General features: G+C 45.9%; 1 protein-coding gene across 10 annotated transcripts in view; it reads left to right on the top strand.

Annotated features, from left to right (window-relative positions):
- The window catches only part of AFDN (afadin, adherens junction formation factor), a 138,535-nt gene that overhangs the window by 63,248 nt on the left and 51,917 nt on the right, over nucleotides 1-23,370 (top strand). For 9 of the 10 annotated variants that reach the window (XM_060168315.1, XM_060168317.1, XM_060168316.1 and 6 more), the window contains exons 8-12: nucleotides 37-204; nucleotides 7,112-7,206; nucleotides 8,453-8,715; nucleotides 17,854-17,923; nucleotides 21,453-21,571. In XM_060168315.1, the coding sequence (XP_060024298.1) occupies nucleotides 37-204; nucleotides 7,112-7,206; nucleotides 8,453-8,715; nucleotides 17,854-17,923; nucleotides 21,453-21,571 (715 nt within the window). The remainder of the gene's footprint in view (nucleotides 1-36; nucleotides 205-7,111; nucleotides 7,207-8,452; nucleotides 8,716-17,853; nucleotides 17,924-21,452; nucleotides 21,572-23,370) is intronic. The other variant, XM_060168312.1, reaches the window with a different exon arrangement.

The following is a 23,370-nucleotide window of genomic DNA, read 5'->3' as shown; positions in this document are numbered from 1 at the left end:
GAGTCTGGTTGCTAATTTACAGTGTTACTGTTCTAGGGATTTTAGTCTTTCAGCTGAAGAGGAGGCCACCAGACTACATCCCAAAGAAAAGCCAGAAGCACATGGATGGGAAGCCGCTGCACGGGAAGGAGCGAGTTGATGGGTCTGGCTACGGCGCTGCACTCCCACCGGAGAAACTGCCCTACCTCGTAGAGCTGAGCCCAGGTGAGAGGTGTTACCAGTGTACATTCTCAGCTTTACATGTTGTTCTTTTTAATGAATGTTATTTTAATTGGTCTTTCTTTTGACTGACAACCTTTTTAAGATCATTTATTTAAAAAAGTAACCATCATAAGATGGTATTCATTAAAAAAAACAAAAACCCTTAATTAAGGTTATAGGATACGTATATCTATATGTATATGCATTAAAATATGTATATGCATTAAAAATAAACTTCACCTGCACAGAAATAAATACTGAAAAACAAAATTTTAGTGAATATAGAGAATTTAAGAAGTTTAAATGATTTACTCCCTTTTAAATTTTTTTTCCAAAATAACCCTGTCAAATACTTAACTACTAAAAATGAGAAGCTGAAATGTAGTCCTCTTAGGACAGACGTCATGGAGGCAGGTGTGTGTGTGTTTATCACACTGTTGCTTCATGTATGAACAGTGTCAAAAGAATATTTGTAAATTTAATTACACCTAAGAAGTCCACCTGTAAGAGGAGCGACATTTGCTTAGTTTTAAAATTATAATAGACTAAGTTTGTGTTCACGTTAGCCTTCTAAATATTTCGTTTGTTGAGCTCTCCTCTCTTAAGCTAAAGCTGTTGTTATGACTTAGCCATCAGGTAGAGAGATACATTGACATTCTTAAGGAAATGTTTTATACACGCGCGTCGTATGTAGTGTACGTATTTGTACGCATATTTAATATATGTGTGACACGTTTGTTTACTGTTCAGCTGAACTGTATCATTTCTTATTTATTTGGTTAAAATGATGGTATGTGACCTTTATTGTAAAATGCTGTGAAGAACAGAGTATTGTCCCTCCCACCCAGAACTGCTTTTTAAATAGAGCTCAGTAAGTAAGTATAGAAAAAGTGAGCTAAAAACAGACTGGTTATGTAGATAATCTGTGTTTCCTTGGGCGGCAATTATGTTTTTCTCTTTGATTCCTGAGTATTTATTTTTGTTTACAAGATTATAACTAATGATTAGATGTGGCACTTGTGGTCCAGGGGTCTCCATGGCACAACTGGGTTGTGTTATATTGGTACAGGGAAAATGCTGTTGTTTTGACTGATACTCCATAATTAGTAGTCCGTGGCCGTGTGCTGCAGGTAGTGGTTTTTATGCTTAATTATGTTTGAAGGTTTTTTTAAATTGATTAGCTGTTTATGAGGAAGATGTGAGTGTTGCCTTGCCTCTCAGTTCTCCAGCTGAAAAGTTCATGAAACTTTGGTTTTCTCACAGTGGTTTGCAGACATGATTAGTGGTGAGGGTTTGGTGCTCAGTGGTCCGAGGCAGTGAACGGCGACTGGAAGACAGCCATCTGTTTTTGAACTTAGAAGTTTTTAGGATCATCTTTGGGCATTGGGTCTGCCATTCAAGATTTTGCGTTACGTGCTAGAAGCTAATGATTGTTTTCTCCCAAACTGAAATTTTTGAAAATAGGAGTATTAACCCAGAGAGAGTTGATGAATAGCACCTGACGTAGGATGATTTTCAAATGAATAGTGGAAAGTTGACTTGGTGGGCAGCAGAGACAGGATGAGAATTCATCCATTTATTTCTTTGACAAGTACTTAACTGACTGCTTACTATGTGTCAGACACTGTTCTGGACCTTGGAGATAGGAGAACACCAGCAAAGCACGTTAAGCCCCTGGCCGTGGGAACGTAGATTCTAGTGGGAATTGGCGTTCTGACTGCTTGCTTCCTCCTTACGGCCTCCCGGGTAATAAAACAGAGAGAAATTTTTTGTCGGTGTAAGAAACTGATGGATCCGAGATAAACGCTAGCTGTGTCCTACTGGTTACCCAGTACTGGCGACAGCATCTATCAGATGCTTGTTAGAACACGGCTTCCTTCACGGCCCTCTGCCACTTTAGCCAGCGTTTACCGAGCTGCTGCTTTAGGCCGTGCGGTAGGTACACAGGTGACTCAGGTGGCTTCCAGAGAGACTCGTGGTCCGAATAGCTGGGCAGCCGGGGCCCCCGTGAGTCTGACGCGCCCGAGCGCCTGGGCTGCCTGCTGGAGAGCTGCAGCGCTCCGCAGGCGCCTGAAGTTCAGCTCCGCGCAGCACTCGCAGGTGAGCAGGTGACGGTGGGGGGGATGGGGGAAGGCCCGGTTGCCGGCCGGGGTCTGTCTCACTCCAGAGCTGTTCTCTTCACCAGGTCACGCTGTCTTCTTAAGGTGTCGCTGCTGACCGAGCCCAGTCAGCACGCGGAGTGAAATGGACTTAGTTTCCCTGTGTTCGTGGATGCTGACTTGTTACGAGCGACTGTTTCCCTGGACACGTTGTCAGCCAAGCACGTGTCCTCGGGGTTGGGCCGAGGTCCTGTAGGTGTCCTTGGAGGCTTTTGCGATGTGGGCGGGTGCTTCCACTGTCTTTTGGAGGGACGGGGGTAGAAGTCGTTTTCGTCCCTTGCTCTGGGTTGGGCTGTGCTCCGCAGGGAAGGAGTGGGGTGGGTCTCCCTGTCACGGACAGACAGCTGCTCCCCTGCTGCTCGGGGACTCCCTGTCAACTCAGTGTCCCCCTCAGCAATGTGCCCACGCCGCGCGGAGCATGGCTGCCGTGTCCTCCAGCCCAGGGCTGGGGCGGGACGTGCCTTTCCCCCGGACAGTCGCCTCCCTGCAGCTCACCCTCTCCTTCTCTCCCCTGCATGCGTCTGCATGGCCTCTGTCCGCCGCTGCTGCCTTCACCCGGGTCCCGCGCGTGTGTGCGCGCCCCAGGGAGAAGCGGTCGCTTTGCCTGCTACGGCTGGCGCGCTTCCTGCTACTGTCTCATCTCGAGCACTAACAACCTCGCGGGCAGAACAGCGGTAACTGACCAGATGCTGGATGTGTTGGCTTTTCAATTAATATAAATAACTTTTCTTAAGAGTTTAATGTACTTTCATTTTACCTCTATCTAGTTAACTCTTCCGTATCCAGGATTCATTTCATTTAATAGCAGCTTATTTTGCAGAAATGTCCGGTGTCTTTGTTCAGGCTAAGTTTTAAGTGGGAATTTGGACTAAAGGAGGGAGAGAGCTGTTTTCCTGTCCTTCGACCCTGTGCGCCCCCAGGAGGAAGAGGGGGAGACACGGGGGGGGGGAGGAGGTACGGATGGGGGTGGGGGAGGAGGACAGAAGGAGAAATGGGGGTGGTGGGTGGGGGAGGGAGCGCCGATCGGGGCCACGTGTCCGGTGACGCCAGGAGGCTGAGAAGGAAGAGGCCGCCACCCACTTAGTGCCGCTCGTGTCTGTATCGTTCTCGCGAGGCGCTCGCTGCCATCGTGAGCAGGTTTAGGGTGTCCTTGGCCTCGGCCTGCCCTCCTGCTTGAGATCATTTCTGGTTGGCGCAGCTGGACCTTCTTACTTGGAACTTGTTTCTCAGATTTTGTGCATTAGCATCTATCATCTTAAATAGTACATGGAAATACTTCCTTTGTCTGTTTTTATATTTCAAGTGTCATTTTTTACATGTCGATGTAACAATCAAAACTTTCTGGTATATAAAGTTGACTCAGCCTTTCGGCATCTTATCAGTTTGTTGAATTTTCTCCAAACTGATCATACAGGTTTTCATTGGCTATTAACCAAACTTGGAGTTTTAGTGTTTTATTCTTTTAAAGAAAAATGGAAACAAGGGATATTTAGTACCTATTTTGATATAATACGTAAGTAGAGTCTAAGACAGGTTTCTGTTGTTATTTTATTCCTGAAAAGGATTCCTTAATGTTTTCACGTGTTGGTTACTTTCACACTGTAAAAGAATGGAGCAAACAGAGAGACAAATACGTTTCCTCTTTTACCTGGTATGTACCGAAAACAGTTTCTTCCCTGTTGTACTGGTTCGCTAAAACGTAAGCGAACGGAAGCTCTCTGGGGGCCAGGACATGAGCTTACCTTCTCACCGCAGACCTCTGGCGTCCGCGCGGCGCCTGGGACACGGAAGCGCTGGTCAGCACTCCTTAAACGCGTGAGTCCCCCGCCCTCTGTTTGCAAGCGGGCGGCCAAGAGACGCCCCAGGCCGTCGTCCACCCAGCTGCCCAGAGGCAGAAGCAGGCCTGGATGTGTAGACATGCTGTGCAGTGACGCCAGAAGTGTCCTGAAAAACGTTCTCAGGCTTTGCTCAGAGTCATCTATTTTAAGTGCGTCCCAAACGTTGGACATTTGACTGGTTGTTGCATATTCCGTTTGGTAACCCCAAATGGTATTCTAACGCTTGTGCAAGCCAGGAGAAGGAAGAACATGAGTATCGGGAGGTGTAATTATATACGCACAAAATAGACTCTGAAGATTTGCTTCTGGGTGGGGCAGGACTAGGCAGGGGCCGGGTGGGGAAGGGTGCGGTTCACCGGGTCCTTTTTGTGCCTTTTGAATTTTGCACCATATGAACGTGGTACGTATCTTTAAGGCAAAAGTATGAAATATTTCTAAAAAGCATTTAAAGCCTCTGGAAGAAGCACTCGTCTGTGTGGTAGGGTTACTTCGGAAGATTTATCTCCGCCTTCAGAGGCACTGCGGATCCATTGTAGCTCTCAACTGAGGAGAGATGTGCTCCGGTACTTAAGCCAGAAATAGAGCATTTGTAGAATCCCTGTTGTGGAAGGGGATGAAATTTTAAGGGTTTTGTTTTAAGCCACAGTTTTACACGTTTGTTACTGCCTGTGAGGTGACTGTGCTCTTACTGAGGAGGGGCCTTGGATCTCCAAGAAGCTGTCAGTTACATTGTGAACGTTACTCGCCTCCGTTTCTGGGTTCTGCCCGAGGTCCCAGAGCTCTGCTTTATCTGCGACGTGAGTGGCCACCGTTTAGGTTATTCAGGATATACCTGTAAAGGTATCTTTGTTTTCTATTATTACTGTGAAGCAGAAAGAAAGAAGGGATTGGGAAGGTTTATCTCTGATCCGTCTGTCGATAGATTTCTGTCACAGAGAAAGGAGAGACTGAGAACGTTTGTATCTCTCCCTTTCTTTTTATATTTCTAAATTTGTGGATGTAAATGTTGATGCAGAAAAGTATATGATACCCATTTATTAGCTCACAAGGTACCCTTCAGAAGCATTCAAAATTCAGAAGAAAGCGAATGTGGATTTTTCTTTCACCCCTAAACAGACATATTTTTCATGTTCTTCTGTTTTTTAAACATTGTGATGGAAACAGTTGTTCTTGATCACTTATTTGCTTCTTTTGCTTTCTTTATAATTCATTTGTATAATTCTGTGCGAGACCGTATCGCATTATTCTGTTCTCCGCATTTTTAGTTAGTAACTCTTCACTGTTAATACGTTAACGCTTTATTGAGCGCACGCTGCACTGAGCACCAGGTGTGGAGAGATTGTTCTAAAGACCTAGCCGCCTGGGAGCTCGGGTGGGAGAGGTGAGGAAGCAGAGACCCTCACCGGACATGGCCAGTGGGCTTGAGACGAAGTGGCTCACGGTGCGGTGGGTGCCGGAGAGGGTGCTTCTTGACAAGGACCGTCCTTAGGCTGCCTGTGGTGTTTACAGCCAGCAGAGTGGTAAGCATCCCTCAGGGATTTGGGCTCCGCAGGTCTAGAAGGGAACTGAGTCCTGTCCAGGGAAAGCCCCGCGTGACTCGGAGGCCCCGTTTTGGATCAGTGCTTGGAGTTGAAATAAAGTTGTTTAAACGAGGCTTCAGCTGCCAGCAGATCTGATGAGGATGAGCTGTGGAGCGACGCAGACCCGGGGCCCGGCGTTTAGGGCCTGTGAGACGTGTGTCTCTCGAATGCTGCTTCAGTCTCGTCTTACCTTCACCCAGATCCCAGAGATCGCTGCAGACCTGTGGTTAGCGTGTGATCTTGTGCACTCTCAAATGAGCAACCATTCTAACAGCTTGCACACCCATGTTCCTGGTGTCTTCGGTCTGTGAGAGTTGAGACCACACTGCACTAAGATTTTAGCAGTCTGCACTCTGTGTACACTGCAGTGTTTACACTCCTGATCCTGGGGACTAGAGATCTTAACTGCAGCTCGGTGAGCGATTCTGAAGTCGCTGAGGCTCTGGGGCAGCGGGGCCTGCACAGCATGGGCACAGCGAGGCTGCTGCCGTCACGGCCCTGGGACCGTGTCCTGGCGCGTGAGCGCCGAGGCCCGTGTCCCCCGGTGCGATAGCGCTGAGATCAGAATGACCCTCTGTGTTAGGTGGGTTGGGTTGGCAGGTGAGGAGAGGAGGAGCCCATCCGGGGGTCAGTGGGCAGGGGCCGCGGCTCTTGTGGTCCCCCAAAGCCAGCCCGTCAGACAAAGTGATGGCAGGCAAGGGAAACATCTCAGCAGTTCCCGGAAGTATGAAATGACACAGAAGTAAAAAACCCAGGCTCTCCTTTTGTCCTTCACCCCAGCTCCGCTCCGTGGAGGTGAGCACTTTTCACGGCAGTTCTTACTGGAGCTTCCTGCCAGGGGTGGCCGTCAGAATCACGTGGGGACACGCGCTGGGGCCTCATCTCTGGGGTCGGTCTGGCCCCGAAGGTCCGGGGTGAGCTGGGAGGTCATACTCCTTCCATCGGTAGCTCCGCTGTGCCTGGCGGTCTGTGAGGAGGTCTGGTCTGGAAGGAGCGTCTCCCTGTCTTCTTCAGAGTCAGACACAAGTCCAGGACCGTGTGGTGGGGAAACATTTTTTCCTGTGATAAGAAAACGTCGGTATGAATGACGGTGTTAGTACCTTGAATTATATTTTAAACAGAAGCTGATGTGCGTATGTCTTACTTTGAATTTTGTGTATTCAGTTACTTAAGTTGCATGATATAAATTTGGGGAGTTCTTTGAACAGAAATCCTGAGAATTGAGAACAGTAGTGTTGCTTCAAAGGTAACCTGTTGTTTGCTTGTTTGTTTCAAATAACATGATGAGCACATTCGACTTGGCTAGTAAAGCCCTGTCCTTCTCTCGTCGCAGATGGTTCCGACTCCAGAGACAAGCCAAAGCTCTACCGCCTTCAGCTGAGTGTCACTGAGGTTGGGACAGAGAAGTTCGACGACGGCTCCATCCAGGTGCGTGTCCGGCTGCCGCTTTGCCGCTTCGGTGGGTCATAGGGCAGCGTGTGGGCCTGCCGCGCCGCGGGTGAGTGGAAGGGAGGGAAAGCCTTTGTATGTAATGGAAGCAGCTTGCTTGCTCTGGGTCACTTCTCTCTGCTTCATTGTGAACAGAGCAGAGTGTGAGTGTCTGTCCCACTCCCCCCCCAGACCTCCAGGGCTGTTGCTTTTCTCCAAAAGATGGTGATGGTTTTATAGGTTGTTTCAAGATTACAAGATTAAGGGGGACAACGTACGTGGAAGTGCCTGTCACTGGGTCACACACGCAGTAGGAGGCGTTCAGTGAAGTATAGTTAAAATGTTAGCTGAACCACAGTGCTCAGGCTGGATTAGAGGAGAGCTTAGCGTGCCTGTGCGTTGGGAAGGGCAGGGCTGCTCGCTTCCTGGGGCTTGGGCGTGGGCAGATGTCCCTTCTCTGTATTCTCACTTCTCGGTTGTGGCATGAGGGGCCCGATTACTAATGTCATTTTCAGTTCTAACCCCGTCCTCAGCACAGCAGTAAAACAGGTGAACAGGGATTTGTAGCCCTGATGATCTGTGTAGATTTACCCATTAATTGTCTAATATTCAAGATGACCACGTTTTATTTTTTAATAAATTTGTTTGTTTATTTTTGGCTGCGTTGGGTCTTCTTTGCTGCGCGCGGGCTTTTCTCTAGTTGCGGTGAGCAGGGGCTACCCTTGTTGTGGTGCGCAGGCTTCTCAGTGCAGTAGCTTCTCTTGTTGCGGAGCACGGGCTCTAGGCGCATGGGCTTCAGTAGTTGTGGCACGCGGGCTCAGTAGTTGTGGCACATGGGCTCAGTAGTTGTGACTCGTGGGCTCTAGAACGCAGGCTCAGTAGTTGTGGCTCTCGGGCTTAGTTGCTCCACGGCATGTGGGATCTTCCTGGACCAGGGCTCGAACCCGTGACCCCTGCACTGGCAGGCGGATTCTTAACCACCGAGCCACCAGGGAAGCCCCCATATGCTTTTTAATGCAGAGTTGTGGTACCCCTTAAATCAAGCTGCTGGATGGTGAAAATATTCCGTTATTTTGACAGTGTTTATTTAATTAATAAATTAAGGGGAAATTCCCTGAAAGCACCAAAAATCCAGAGTTTATTAGATTATATTTATCATAAAAGAGGGACTTACAGTCTTAAAATTCAGTCTTTAAATCCTCTGTAGTTGGTGATGGACGTTCCTTTGATTTTCCTTTCTTTTTAGTTGTTTGGTTCAGGAATTGAACCCCATCACTGTGACCTCACAAACATGGATGGAGTGGTCACGGTCACGCCGAGAAGCATGGATGCCGAGACCTACGTGGACGGGCAGCGCATCTCGGAGACGACGATGCTGCACAGCGGGATGAAGGTGCAGTTTGGGGTGTCCCATGTGTTTAAGTTCGTGGACCCCAGCCAGGACCACGCTCTGCCCAAGAGATCCATGGATGGAGGCCTGATGGCGAAGGGTCCCAGACAGAGGCCTGGGTAAGGAGCATCCGTCACTTTAAGAATTCCAGAGTGTTGTGATCGTGCTGAAAATGAAATGAATTCGCCACAGGTTATGTGTTTTATTGTGTTTTCAAAGTCTGTGGTTTGTGGTTCAGGTTCTTGTTGATTTGGGTTGGTTTCAGAGAAGAAGAAGAAGAAAGAAGGTCTTGACTTCATCTTGAAATTGGAAGTTGTGGCTGGTTTTTACTTTTAAATTTTGTTTTTTACCTGGTACTTTTTTTTAAAATAAATTTATTTATTTATTTTTGGCTGCGTTGGGTCTTCGTTGCTGCGCGCGGGCTTTTCTCTAGTTGCCGCCGCGAGCGGGGGCTACTCTTCGTTGCGGTGCGCGGTCTTCTCACTGCGGTAGCTTCTCTTGTTAAGGAGCATGGGCGCCAGGTGTGCGGGCTTCAGTAGTTATGGCGCGCGGGCTCCGTAGTTGCGGCTCGCGGGCTCTAGAGCGCAGGCTCAAGAGTTGTGGCGCGTGGGCTTAGCTGCTCCGCGGCATGTGGGATCTTCCTGGACCAGGGCAGGGCTCGAACTCGTGTCCCCTGCATCGGCAGGTGGATTCTTAACCACTGCGCCGCCAGGGAAGCCCTAGCTGATACTTTAAAACAACACTTTATTTGAATTATGGTGTTGTGTGTTATGAGCCTTACATCACCGAGGTGTTTTTGTTGAGGTGTGCCTTCTCTGTTACTAGTAGTGAAGCACGTTGTTCTTTGTTAAGGAATTCAAGGTATTTGGCTCCACCTAGTGCCTGTCTGAGGACTTGCAACGTGGGCCTGGTGCTGGAAAAGGAAACTCCTTACCGTCTGGGAAAACTTCTCTGAGGGGAAGGGAATAGGACTTCCTTTTTGATAACATTTTGTTCGTGAATATACTGCCCGGTGACTATTACCCGTCTTACAGGTTGCTAGGGTGTGGATCTTGGGAAGACAGGGGCAGTAGCTTCTCCCCGGCCCTGCTGAGAGCACAGACGTAGCATCCCAGGGGTGGCGCTCCTCGTTCCTGTGCCGTGGTTTCCTGCGTGAAACCGCGCAGAGCTTCCACCTGGGGCCACGTGGGGATCGTTCCCGTTCCCTCGTGCTGGCCCTTCGCTAGCTCACTGTCGGCACTAGGAGTTCTACCCTGACGGCTGCTGCCAGGCAGTTGAGGACGTCTTGGCCTCTCTTCTCACTCTGTCCACATTGAATCCTGGCGGTGGAGAAGGGTGAAGGGCAGTCGCGGTTGGTGCAGATAAGACGTAACACCACTCCCGGGTGGACGCTCTGTGGTTCGCGCATGGTCGCGTCAGCAGGGTGGATGTAGGGACTGCCGTGCGGGTGTGGGGATCTGACGTCCCAGCGTCTCGCCTTCCAGTGCCAGGGTTCAGCAAGTGACCGAGCCCTTCGTCCCCGAAAGAACCGGCGTGGGTCTGTTCTTCACAGGAAGGTCCCTGTCTCCATCTTTAAACTGGGCGCGCGATAAACCTGTCCTTCCCTACTGTGTCTGGCAGGACCAGGTTGTTTAAATTCCTTTCTTCAGGTTGTATTTGTTTATCAGCCGTCTCCCCATTTCCTGTCTCTCGTCGTGACCTTCCCACTGGCTCTTCTCTTCAGCAGATGGTCTTGCTGAAAGGGTTTCCATGTTAATTAGCAGCTTTCCTTCGCCCCATTTCTTCCTTTCAGAACCAGACAACTGGACAGGGTAAAGCCCGCCTGCTTAATAGCCTCACGCTTATTCCTCGGAAGTTTCTCCAGAGAACTTACCGTGTGAGCGGTTCTTCTGGTGTGGTGTGTATCGTCTATCAGCAGTGCCTACGATTACTGCCTCTTATTTGCAACTGGGCTTTACTTCTAGGTTTTGTATCATATTTATTTTGATGGTGTTAGTTGGTAGTGTTACTGTCATAAACACAGTTCTACAAACTGTCTCTTGTCCCACTCTTGCAGTCGGCGCTTCAGTTTTGCGGGCGATGTTTTCCTGGGTGAGAACATCCGTCTCCTACTGCTTTTTGCCTTAATGGTTCCTGCTCTGGAGGCCTGCGGTTGTTGATTCTTGTCTTGTCTCTGGCTGAAAGCAGAGTTCGTGTAAGGACATGGAGAACATCTCATTGAGGGGTAGTGCTGCTGTGACATTTTATTTTTATTACATCTTTTTCCTGCAAAACTAGTCAAAACTGCTTAGTGGTTGAATATACCAGTACTTACACGTACATCCATAAAGTAGAACGGACTTTCCTTTTTTATAAAAATTAATACTGTTCTCATGTTAAACCATTATGCAGATTTCTAGGTAGATAACTCAGGTATTCCTTTTTTTCACACATGTATGTATATTTCTTAAATGAGCTATAATTGGCATATTAGTTCAGGCGTGTGACATAGTGATTCAGTATTTGTATGTATTGTGAAATGATCACAGTAAGTCTAGTTACGTCCATCGCCACACGTAGTTATGCAGTTTTTTCCTGTGATGAGAACTTTAGGATCTCCTCTTAGCAGCTTTCAGTTATGCAGCACAGTCTCAGGAAATGTAGTCACTGTGCTGTGCATTACATCCCCAGGACTGAATTATTTTAAAACTGGAAGCCTGTACCTTTTGACCCATTTTGGCATTCCCCCCACCATCCGGACACCCCTGCCTCTGGTATCCACCAATGTTTGTATCTGTGAGTTTGGTTTTTTTGTTGTTACTGTTTTTTTATATACAGTTCTCAAAGGTCACTTCCCATTTACAGTTATTACAAAATATTGGCTCTGCTCCCCACGTCGTACAACATATTCTTGAGCCCGTGGTACACCCGGCGGTTTACGCCTCCCATCCCACAGCCCCTGTACTGCCCTTCTCCCCACCCCCGTCGTAACCACTAGTTTGTTCTCTGTGTCTGTGAGTCTGCTGCTTTTTTCTTGTGTTCACTAGTCTGTTGTATTTTTCAGGTGGTATCTGTAGGATTTGTCTTTCTCTGTCTGACTTGACTTAGCATAATGCCCTCCAAGTCCACCCATGTTGCTGCAAATGGCAAAATTTCATTCCTTTTATGGCTGTCTTGTTGTTCTGAGTTCCACATGTAAGTGAGATCATATGGTAATTGTCTTTCTCTGACATTCCAGTGAGCACAGTTTCTTCACATTCCATTCATGTTGTCACAAATGGCAAGATTTCCTTCATTTTTATGGTTGAATAATATTCCTGTGAGCGTGTATACACAGACACAGGCGTGCGCGCGCGCGCACACACACACACACACACACACACTCCCACTATATCATCCTTATCCATTCTTCCATCAGTGGACACTTAGGCTGCTCCCATATCTTGGCTGTTGTGAGTGAGGCTGCAGTGAACGTGAGGTGAGGATATCATATCAAGTCAGTGTTCTCATTGTCTTCGGATATACACCCGGAAGTGGGATTGCTGGGTCATACGGTAGCTCTTGTGTTAATTGTTGAGGAACCTCCATTACCGGTCTCCATAGTGGCTGCACCGATCTCCATTCCCACCAACAGCGCACGAGTGTTCCCTTTTCTCCACACCCTCACCAACACATACCTCTTGTCCTTTTGATGATGGCCATTCTGGTAGGTGTGAGGTGATGCCTCCTTGCGGTTTTGATTTGCGTTTCCCTGGTGATTAGTGACGTCGAGCATCTTGTCATGTACTTGTTGGTGATCTGTATGTCTTTAGAAAATGTTTATTCAGATCCTCTGCCCGTTTGTTAATTGTTTTTTGTTTTGGGAGGCGATGTTGTTACTGAGTTGTATGAAGTCTTTATATAGTTTGGATATTAACCCCTTATCAGATATATGGTTTGCAAATATTTTCTCCCCTTGCACACATTGCTGCTTCATTTTGTCGGTGGTTTCCTTTGCTGCGCAGAAGCTTTTAGTTTGCTGCAGTCCCACTTGTTTATTTTGCTTTTGTTGCCTTTTTTGTCAGATGCAAAAACTCGTCACCAAGACTAGTGTCAAGGAGCTTACTGCCTATATTTTCTTCTGGGAGTTTATGGTTTCAGATCTTACTCAAGCCTTTGATCCATTTTGAGTTAATCTTTGTGTTTGGTGTAAGATGGTGATCCATTCTCATTCTTTTGCACGTGGCTGTCCAGTGTTCCCAACACTTTTTATTGAAGAGACTGTCCTGTATGTTCTCTGTCGTTGTATATTCTTGGCTCCTTTGTCGTAGATTAATTGACCATATATGTGTGGGTTTATTTCTGGGCTCTCTATCCTGTTCCGTTGATCTGTGTGTCTGTTTTTATGCTGATACCATTCTGTTCTGATTACTATAGCTTTGTACAATAATATAGTTTGAAATCAGGGAGTGACTTGTTCTTTTTCTTCGTTCTGTCTCAAGGTTGCTTTCACTACTTGGGATCTTTTGTGGTTCCATAGAAATTTTAGAATTGTTCTATTTTTGTGAAAAATGCCATTGGAATTTTGATAGGGATTCCAATGAATGTATAGATTGCCTTGGGTGGTATGGACATTTTAACAGTATCCATTCTTCCAGTCCATGAGCACAAAATAACAAATATCTTCCATTTATTTGTATCTTCTTCAGTTTCTTTTATCAGTGTCTTGGAGTTTTCAGTGTACTGGTCTTTCACCTCCTTGGTTAAATTTATTTTTAGGTGTTTTATTCTTTTTGATGCGGCTGTAAATGGGATTATTTTCTTAATGTCTCTGATATTTTATTACTTGTGTATAGAAACACAACATATTTTTGTTATTGGTTTTGAACGCTGCAAGCTTACTGGATTGGCTTATTCTAACACATTTTTTTAGTGGAGTCTTTAGGGTTTTCTGTATATAGCATCTTGTCATCTGCAAATAGTGACAGTTTCCCTTATTTTCTGATTTAGATGGTTCTTATTTCTTTTTCTTGCCTAATTGCTCTGGCTTTGTTGAATAAAATTGGTGAGAGTAGGCGTCCTTGTCTTGTTCCTGATCTTAGAGGAAATGCTTTCAGTTCTTCGCTGTTGAGTGGGATGTTGACTTAGGTTTGTCATACGTGGCCTTTGTGATGATGAGGGATGTTTCTTTTGTGCCCTCTTTGTGGAGAGTTTTTATCACAAATGGCTGTTGAATTTTGTCAGATCTTGTTCTGCATATGTGGAGATGACCGTGGTGTGCCGCGTTGGTGGATTTGTGGCTCTTGAACCATCTGTGTGCATCCCTGGAATAAATCACACTTGATCATGGTGTATGAGCCTCTCAACAGATGTTTTAGGGCTCTTTCTCCCCTTCGGTTGGGCCTCTCTCGTGAACTGGAATAAATGGATTGCATTCACCCTTCATTTCTGCCAAAGAGCTGTAGCTTGCCTCAGATTATTGACTCTTTGAAATGAGATTTCGTTTATATTCTCAACTAATTTTTCATAATGATAAGTTTAACAGTTTTGGTATTTTTGAGATATTCTTAAAAACTGTTTAGAATTACTCTGGATCTAATTATTGACATTATCAAAAATTTCTCCATTTCTTTATTTGTAGCCTAATGGTGGTATCCGTGAGCTTTTAAAAAACCATCAGCTTGGCTTTCAGGCAGGAGTCAGCTGGGCCTGTGCCTTGTCTTCATGCCCACTCCACCCCCCCACCCCACCCCAGCCTTCCCTGAGCCCACACGTGGGCTCCTGGCGCCTCAGGTGTCGGCGCTGTGTTCACACACCCCAGCCTTCCCTGAGCCCACACATGCCATTTGCCACCTAGAGAGACTCACTGACGGAACAGCTTTCTCTGTTTTCCTTTATGCTTCCTTTCAATTTTTTGTTATTAGTTTTCAAAAAACTGATCTCAAAAAAGGGAGAAGACTCAAATCAATAGAATTAGAAATGAAAAAGGAGAAGTAACAACTGACACTACAGAAATACAAAAGATCATGAGAGATTACTACAAGCAACTCTATGCCAATAAAATGGACAACCTGGAAGAAATGGACAAATACTTAGAAATGCAAAACCTGCCAAGACTGAACCAGGAAGAAAGAGAAAATATGAACAGACCAATCACAAGCACTGAAATTGTGACTGTGATTAAAAATCTTCCAACAAACGAAAGCCCAGGACCAGATGGCTTCACAGGCGAATTCTGTCAAACATTTAGAGAAGAGCTAACACCTATCCTTCTCAAACTCTTCCAAAATGTAGCAGAGGGAGGAACACTCCCAGATTCATTCTACGAGGCCACCATCACCTTGATACCAAAACCAGACAAGGATGTCACAAAGAAAGAAAACTACAGGCCGATATCACTGCTGAACATAGATGCAAAAATCCTCAACAAAATACTAGCAAACAGAATCCAACAGCACATTAAAAGGATCATACACCATGATCAAGTGGGGTTTATTCCAGGAATGCAAGGATTCTTCAATATACGCAAATCAATCAATGTGATACACCATATTAACAAATTGAAGGAGAAAAACCATATGATCATCTCAATAGATGCAGAGAAAGCTTTTGACAAAATTCAACACCCATTTATGATAAAAACTCTGCAGAAAGTAGGCATAGAGGGAACTTTCCTCAACATAATAAAGGTCATATATGACAAACCCACAGCCAACATCATCCTCAATGGTGAAACACTGAAAGCATTTCCACTAAGATCAGGAACAAGACAAGGTTGCCCACTCTCACCACTCTTATTCAATATAGTTTTGGAAGTTTTAGCCACAGCAATCAGAGAAGAAAAGGAAATAAAAGGAATCCAAATCGGAAAAGAAGAAGTAAAGCTGTCACTGTTTGCAGATGACATGATACTATACATAGAGAATCCTAAAGATGCTACCAGAAAACTACTAGAGCTAATCAATGAATTTGGTAAAGCTGCAGGATACAAAATTAATGCACAGAAATCTCTTGCATTCCTATACACTAATGATGAAAAATCTGAAAGTGAAATCAAGAAAACAGTCCCACTTACCATTGCAACAAAAAGAATAAAATATCTAGGAATAAACCTACCTAAGGAGACAAAAGACCTGTATGCAGAAAATTGTAAGACACTGATGAAAGAAATTAAAGATGATACAAATAGATGGAGAGATATACCATGTTCTTGGATTGGAAGAATCAACATTGTGAAAATGACTCTACTACCCAAAGCAATCTACAGATTCAGTGCAATCCCTATCAAACTACCACTGGCATTTTTCACAGAACTAGAACAAAAAATTTCACAATTTGTATGGAAACACAAAAGACCCCGAATAGCCAAAGCAATCTTGAGCACGAAAAACGGAGCTGGAGGAATCAGGCTCCCTGACTTCAGACTATACTACAAAGCTACAGTAATCAAGACGGTACGGTACTGGCACAGAAACAGAAAGATAGATCAGTGGAACAGGATAGAAAGCCCAGAGATAAAGCCACGCACACATGGTCACCTTATCTTTGATAAAGGAGGCAGGAATGTACAGTGGAGAAAGGACAGCCTCTTCAATAAGTGGTGCTGGGAAAACTGGACAGGTACATGTAAAAGTATGAGATTAGATCACTCCCTAACACCATACACAAAAATAAGCTCAAAATGGATTAAAGACCTAAACGTAAGGCCAGAAACTATCAAACTCTTAGAGGAAAACATAGACAGAACACTCTGTGACATAAATCACAGCAAGATCCTTTTTGACCCACCTCCTAGAGAAATGGAAATAAAAACAAAAATAAACAAATGGGACCTAATGAAACTTAAAAGCTTTTGCACAGCAAAGGAAACCATAAACAAGACCAAAAGACAACCCTCATAACGGGAGAAAATAGTTGCAAATGAAGCAACTGACAAAGGATTAATCTCCAAAATATACAAGCAGCTCATGCAGCTCAATAACAAAAAAAAACAAGCAACCCAATCCAAAGATGGGCAGAAGACCTAAATAGACATTTTTCCAAAGAAGATTTACAGACTGCCAACAAACACATGAAAGAATGCTCAACATCACTAATCATCAGAGATACGCAAATCAAAACCAGAAAGAGATACCATCTCATACCAGTCAGAATGGCCATCACCAAAAAATCTAGAAACAGTAAATGCTGGAGAGGGTGTGGAGAAAAGGGACCACTCCTGCACTGCTGATGGGAATGTGAATTGGTACAGCCACTATGGAGAACAGTATGGAGGTTCCTTAAAAAACTACAAATAGAACTACCATATGACCCAGCCATCCCACTACTGGGCATATACCCTGAGAAAACCATAATTCGAAAAGAGTCATGTACCACAATGTTCATTGCAGCTCTATTTACAATAGCCCGGAGATGGAAACAACCTAAGTGCCCATCATCGGATGAATGGATAAAGAAGATGTGGCACATATATACAATGGAATATTACTCAGCCATAAAAAGAAACGAAATTGAGCTATCTGTAATGAGGTGGATAGACCTAGAGTCTGTCATACAGAGTGAAGTAAGTCAGAGAAAGACAAATACCGTATGCTAACACATATATGTGGAATTTAAGGGAAAAAAATGTCATGAAGAACCTAGGGGTAAGACAGGAATAAAGACACAGACCTACTGGAGAACGGACTTGAGGATATGGGGAGGGGGAAGGGTGAGCTGTGACAAAGCGAGAGAGAGGCATGGACATATATCCACTACCAAACGTAAGGTAGATAGCTAGTGGGAAGCAGCCGCATAGCACAGGGAGATCAGCTCGGTGCTTTGTGACCGCCTGGAGGGGTGGGATAGGGAGGGTGGGAGGGAGGGAGACGCAAGAGGGAAGAGAGATGGGAACATATGTGTATGTATAACTGATTCACTTTGTTATAAAGCAGAAACTAACACACCATTGTAAAGCAATTATACCCCAATAAAGATGTTAAAAAAAAAAAAGAAAAATGATAATAAAGAATAAAAATGGGAGGTTGAGAAGGAATGCTCACTCTCTCACCTTTCAGAGTAGAGAGTCAAAAAAAAAATCTGATCTCAAGAGTATTCAGTATACATTGGTAGGAAAAGTTCATAAAGTCACAATAGTTTTTTAATTCATTAAGTTCATGTTCTGGCAGTAAAGTGATTTCTTGACGATCTTTGAACGTTGGGATATTTAGCTAGCTATTCCTTTTGTATTATAGAGAAGAGACTACCTCTTACCATTGGAGAGTTACTAATTCTATGTATTTCTTTTTCTGTCTCAACAGAATTGTTCAGGAGACAACTTTTGATTTGGGAGGAGATGTTCATAGTGGGACAGCATTACCAGCGAGCAAGGTGGGTGATTGTCTCTTACCTAACAGGACTGTGTTTGTTTCGCATAACAGGACGTCTTTGATGAACTACTGATGACATCCTCGTAAAAGTATTGTACAGACAGACTTTAATAGTGGCCTGCGTGTGGGTGTCCTAACCACTTGTGTCTCTCGTGGTGATACGTGAGCAGCAGACCGTCTTTTCCGCCAAGGCGGGGAGGCTGTGCTCTCTCTCCCAAGCAGTGTGTCCTAGGCCTGTCCTCTGTGTGGCCAGCCTTTCTCGCTCAGGCCACCCCCGCAGATAGCGGACTCCTGCCCTTCTTACCTCAGCCTGGGTCCCGGCTCCCACCTGCCGCTTCACGCCCGTGGGCGCTGTGCTCTCTCTCTTGCACAGTTGGTTTACTTCTGTCCTCGTTCTGGTTCCCGTCTGCTGGGTCACACCCCACACCCAGACTCGGGGACTGAAGCAGCAGCTGTTTTGTTTCTTCGTAGCTGTGCAGGGCGGTTTGGGCTCAGTCTGCTCTGCTGGTCTTGCTGGTGGCTCCTTGTGTGGGACGGCTGGTGGCCGGGACCCCTCGCCCATCTCTCTCCACGGGGGCGGCGGACGTCTTAGTGCCTCACGAGAAGCGCTGAGCCCCCAGGCCTTGCGCCTTCCACCGCGCCGTTCACGGCCCGGCTCGGGGGCAGGAGCTGCTCGCGTGGGGCTCATCTTCGGGCACCGGGACAGGTTTTTAAAACCCTTCCTTGCTGTCCTCTCCAGCTGCTGCCCGTTTCCTACTCGTGTTCCCAGCACGGTTTCTGGCAGGGATCATCGGCGGTGGCCGTGTCCGCGGCCTGCACGCCATCTCCTTTCCCGCTCGTAGGGCCGCGCCTGTCCCGGGCACCGACGCCCCCGGTTCCAGGTCCCGTGTGGTCCGTCTCGGCGGTGCCAACACCACCCAGCGGGCGCACGCCCTCCGCCCCAGGGCCTCTCTGGCCCCCGTCTCACGGCACCTTCCTCCTCGGTCTGATTGGTGGGTCCCCGTCCCCCCCCACCTGATTCTGAAATTGGGGGCCAAGGCTTCAGACCTCGGGCCCCCTCTTCCGTTGGTACCTGTTCCCAGCTGACCTTAGACAGTTGGATGCCCTTTGTGCGCGCCACTCCCGTCTTGGGCGCCAGCCCCCCAGACTCTGCAGCACCCGTCACATTCAACGCAGCTGAGACAAACGGAGACTTCTTTCTCACGCACCTTCTCTCCCTCACCCTTCCCCACCTCGGGGCCTGACGTCCCGTCCTCCAGCGTCCTCGGCATCGCTCGACAGAAACCTGTCGCGGGCCACCCTGGCCCCCCTCGTCCCCTCACCTGGTCACGCCCTCACCCGGTCATCGGCAGGTCCCGCCGGCACGGCCCCTGCCCTCTGACCCGCCTTTGTCTGTCGTCCCCGGGAGAGTCTGGCTCAGGCTGCAGCCGTCCTGTGGCGGAGGGACCGCAGAGCTTCTTAGACGGCAGCCCCTCCTCTGCTCTTCCCTGGCCCGTCATTCTCCTCCCGGCAGCTGAACCGAGGTATTAAAGACGTGAATTAGACGTTGCTACTGCCTTCCTTCCGAAGCCTCTGGGTGGTTTCTTGTCCTGCTGTCACACGGTCGTCGCTCTGTGTCACACAGCTCCTGGGGCCCGGCCCCCTTCCCTCTCGGCTCAGCATGTGCCACCACTGCTTCTGTTCCCGGGACGCCCACCCCCTTCCCACCCAAAGGCCGGGTGGGCCTGCTTCTCGTGGAACGCTCTTTCCACTGGTTGTCCCCCAGCGAGCCCCTTCTTACCTCGGGCTTCCTCTGCAGTCTCCTCCATGAAGGAGTCTTCCTTGAGCGCCCTGGCACTAGTGCACACCGTACGTGACATTCTTTGTGCAGCCCTTGATACCGTACGCTACTTGTTTGTCGATTGACTGTGGAGTGTGAGCTTGTGAGGGTAGTAGGGCTTGTGTGCTCACTGCTGCACTTCTGCTGCTTAGAAAAATGCCTGGTAGTACGTAAAAGTCTCAGTAAAGATCTTCTAAGCAATTTAATGAATAAGTACTCTCAGAACCCAATATAATAACCATCTTTATAAAAAATTTTGCTTCTTATAAAAACGCATAGTCAAGATAGAAAACTTGGCTAAATTGAGAAAACGTGTAAAAAAAACTGAAAACAGTTCATGGTTGGCTTTTGGTAAAATTTTGGTAGATCCTTTTCTGAACTCCTATGCGTGTGTGTGTTCATGTGTATTTTAACATGATTAAATCCTTCTCTACACAGACACACACCTTTCTTTCCTGCTTCCTTCAGCTGTTTTGTGAGCATTTGTTCTAAAAATCATTTGAAAACAGCTCAAGTGGTTTTGTAACATGTTAGTTTATAAACATATCAGTTTATGTGTTCATTGCCTTACCATTATTCATTTATAACAACTTTTCGTAGTCTAAATGTCGCCATCCACTGACCAAGCAATTTTATTTCTGTAGCCATACCTTAACAAAGTAATCAATTACTGTGTGTGAATATATGTGTGTGTGTGTGTGTGTGTGTGTGTGTGTGTATTTATACACACACAAACAAGCACAGCTATTCTGACGCTTTATACTGATGAACATTTTAAACAACCTAATAAAAATTGGTTTAATGAACCTTGACGAATAGACAACAGAATGTTAATACAGCCATTACAATTCTGTAACATAAAAATAATATTACGAGATGTCTACAGCATTAGAAAAAGTATCTTTTACAGAGTGTAGGCTGTGTAATGTCATTTATGGGAGATATAAAGAATGGAAAGATACATGCTGCACAAGGTTAATTCTGGTAGGTAAGGCCAGGATGATTTTTATTTACTTATCTGTGCTCAGTTTCTACAGTAAGGGATGTAGCAAGAAGTCTTACATAAATTTTTTGCTGCAATGGATTTTTTACCTAAATTTATTGATTCTGTTCTGATTGTTTTCTGAACATCAGTAACTCATCCCTCTGTCAGCCACAGGCTGGCTAGGACTGGGCACTGCTTGGAGGGACTTACATCGACTGTGTGGGGTTGCTTCATAGGTGTCTTTTCCCTGTGTTGATTAAGGGCAGGAAGCAAGCCAGTTTCGGTACTGAACCCTTCACTAGGTTTTGAGCTGTGATGAGTGAATTCTTACATCCTTCCTTAAAACTCACAAGTAAACAGAGAGCCGCCTCTTCGCGTTGTGCGCATACCCTGTCCACTGTGTCCTGACCCAAGAGAACTCCGTGGAGTCAGGTCGATGCTATTACTGGACTTTCTGCAGGGCCCTGGTGTGTGTGCCCCACGCCTGCATGCCTGTGTTTTAGAGCCAGACGGGGAAAGTGGCCGTGTGTGCTGTTATTCTCTCAGTGACTGTGCTCTTGGGCACACTGCCGTGGACGTGGCATCCTCGGCACTGCTGGGCCCCTCCTGGCCTCTCCTGTCCCTCTGCGGCCCCCCCCCCCCGCCTCCCCCGCGACGCTGACTGAGTGTGAAGCGTGGTTGGTCTGCGTGCTGTGTTTAAACGCCCTGTGTTTCCCCTGGACTTAGAGCTCCTCCAGGCTGGACGGCGACAGGGGGCTGTCTGCCGCCAGCACCGCCGAGCGAGGGATGGTGAAGCCCATGGTCAGAGTGGAACAGCAGCTGGACTACCGCAGGCAAGAAAGCAGGTGGGAAATGGGTGCCTTTGGAATTGTGAAAGGAGTGAAAGTACACCTGGAGAGGGTTTGGGTTAAAGGTTACTCACTCCAGAGGTTTGGCTGACATTTTTAGAGTGTTAGCAGTACTTTAAGGTTATTTCCTTTTCATGTTACTGAATTGAAAAAAAAAAAGCTTCATCAACAGTTACATCCCTCGCTTACATGCCACGGCCTCATCCAGGTGAAACGGGAGGCAGTTTGAATTAAGATGTTTCCATGTTAAATGTGCTACTTGGTAAAAACAGGGAGAAAGGGAATTTTTGGAGGATTTTAATATTTGATCATTTTGATATTTAGATAAGACTGATCATTTGACCCATTTCCAGAGGAAATCCTCACGTGTTTAAAAATACACAGAGCCAAGAATGAGGTTGAAGCTGAGTGTCTCAGAGTCACGGAGCGCATCCTGCTGCCTCACACCCTGCGGCTCCCCGTTGAGAGACGGAGATGAGTCTTTTTCTCTGCTGGTACTGGTCTTGCCTAGTTTGTTTGGACAGAGAACATAGACCTTTTGTTGTTTCCTTTTCTTAAGATTTTTAAATATATCTCACCTTAAGTCAGAATTCTGCTTCCTTGTGGCTTCTAAAATTGTTTCGGTGTAGGAAAGCATGGTGGTTCATTGTAGGTGGTGAGCCCTCCTCGCACAGAAACTGGGGAGCTGGGTGTGAACGCTCTCGTTATCAGCAGTGGAGCCGGGAGCGCTCGTCTTTGGTGCTTTTCAGACTTTTGATGAGGCCATGCTGACCGTTCCCTTTCGCAGATCCAGTAACCAAGGCATTAGCTGAGGCAGGTCGCTTACATTTGGTGACAGGCGACAAGCGACCGATACCGTTCTTAAGTTTTCCGTCTTGCCGCAGAGGGCACTGTACATTATAAGATTTTAATAGCGTTCATCATAGTAATTAAACCTGTGGGCTCATCTGGGAATCTCAAGTTTTTACCTCATTTTTATTATGGACTTTTGGTTATTATTCAGTATTTTTTTGTGAATTTTTTTACAATTACAATATGAATCATTATACATGGAGAATTTTTTTTAGATATAATAATAAATAGCCTACTTTCTGTGTCCGGACTTGTTTTTGGTAGTATATTCTAGAATTAGATGTTCAGAACGGTGAATTAGTATTATAAGGAGTTAACCTCATTTGCTTATAAGGTGATCAAGAGGTGCGTATCATAGTTCTTAGCCCATAAATACTTGAATAAGCAAATCATCATTAGGGGAGGGGAAGATTGATTAGGATAATGTTTTTAGGGTATGCAAAATTAATAAGTATATACTTACTAACTTATTAATACATTAATAAATATATGATAATATAGTGTCAGAATAGCCATATGATGATTAATTATATGTCAGAAATTATTTTTTCCTGTGAGCATATATTTCAGTTAAGTTTTTTGCAAGGTCATATTCTTTTGTTTTGCCAAGACTTGTTTAAGTTTTACTGGATATAAATATGTGTTGCTTTGTTGATATGAGGACAGTGATGGAAACAGATGGTTCTTCCCATTTTCAGTCTCTGTTTTTCGTGTATATAATACATTGTTAGTATAAGCAGTTCTTCTACACTGGTACGGTCATAAAAATCTAAGTGGCTTTCATGAGCGATTAAATACTAACCTTAGTCAAGAAAACAATTATGAATGATGGAAAAGACTTTTAAAGTACCACTGACACATTTTAAAATTTTTTTCAATGAGAATTTAAATTCCTTATTTTTAATAGATGTGTTGAAGTGATGAAGCATTAAAAAAATTTGGTA

Source organism: Lagenorhynchus albirostris, chromosome 12, assembly GCF_949774975.1.
Source record: "Lagenorhynchus albirostris chromosome 12, mLagAlb1.1, whole genome shotgun sequence".
Classification (NCBI taxonomy): Eukaryota; Metazoa; Chordata; class Mammalia; order Artiodactyla; family Delphinidae; genus Lagenorhynchus; species Lagenorhynchus albirostris.
The sequence above is the reverse complement of the archived record's forward strand: the minus strand, read 5'-3'. Positions and strand labels throughout refer to the sequence as shown.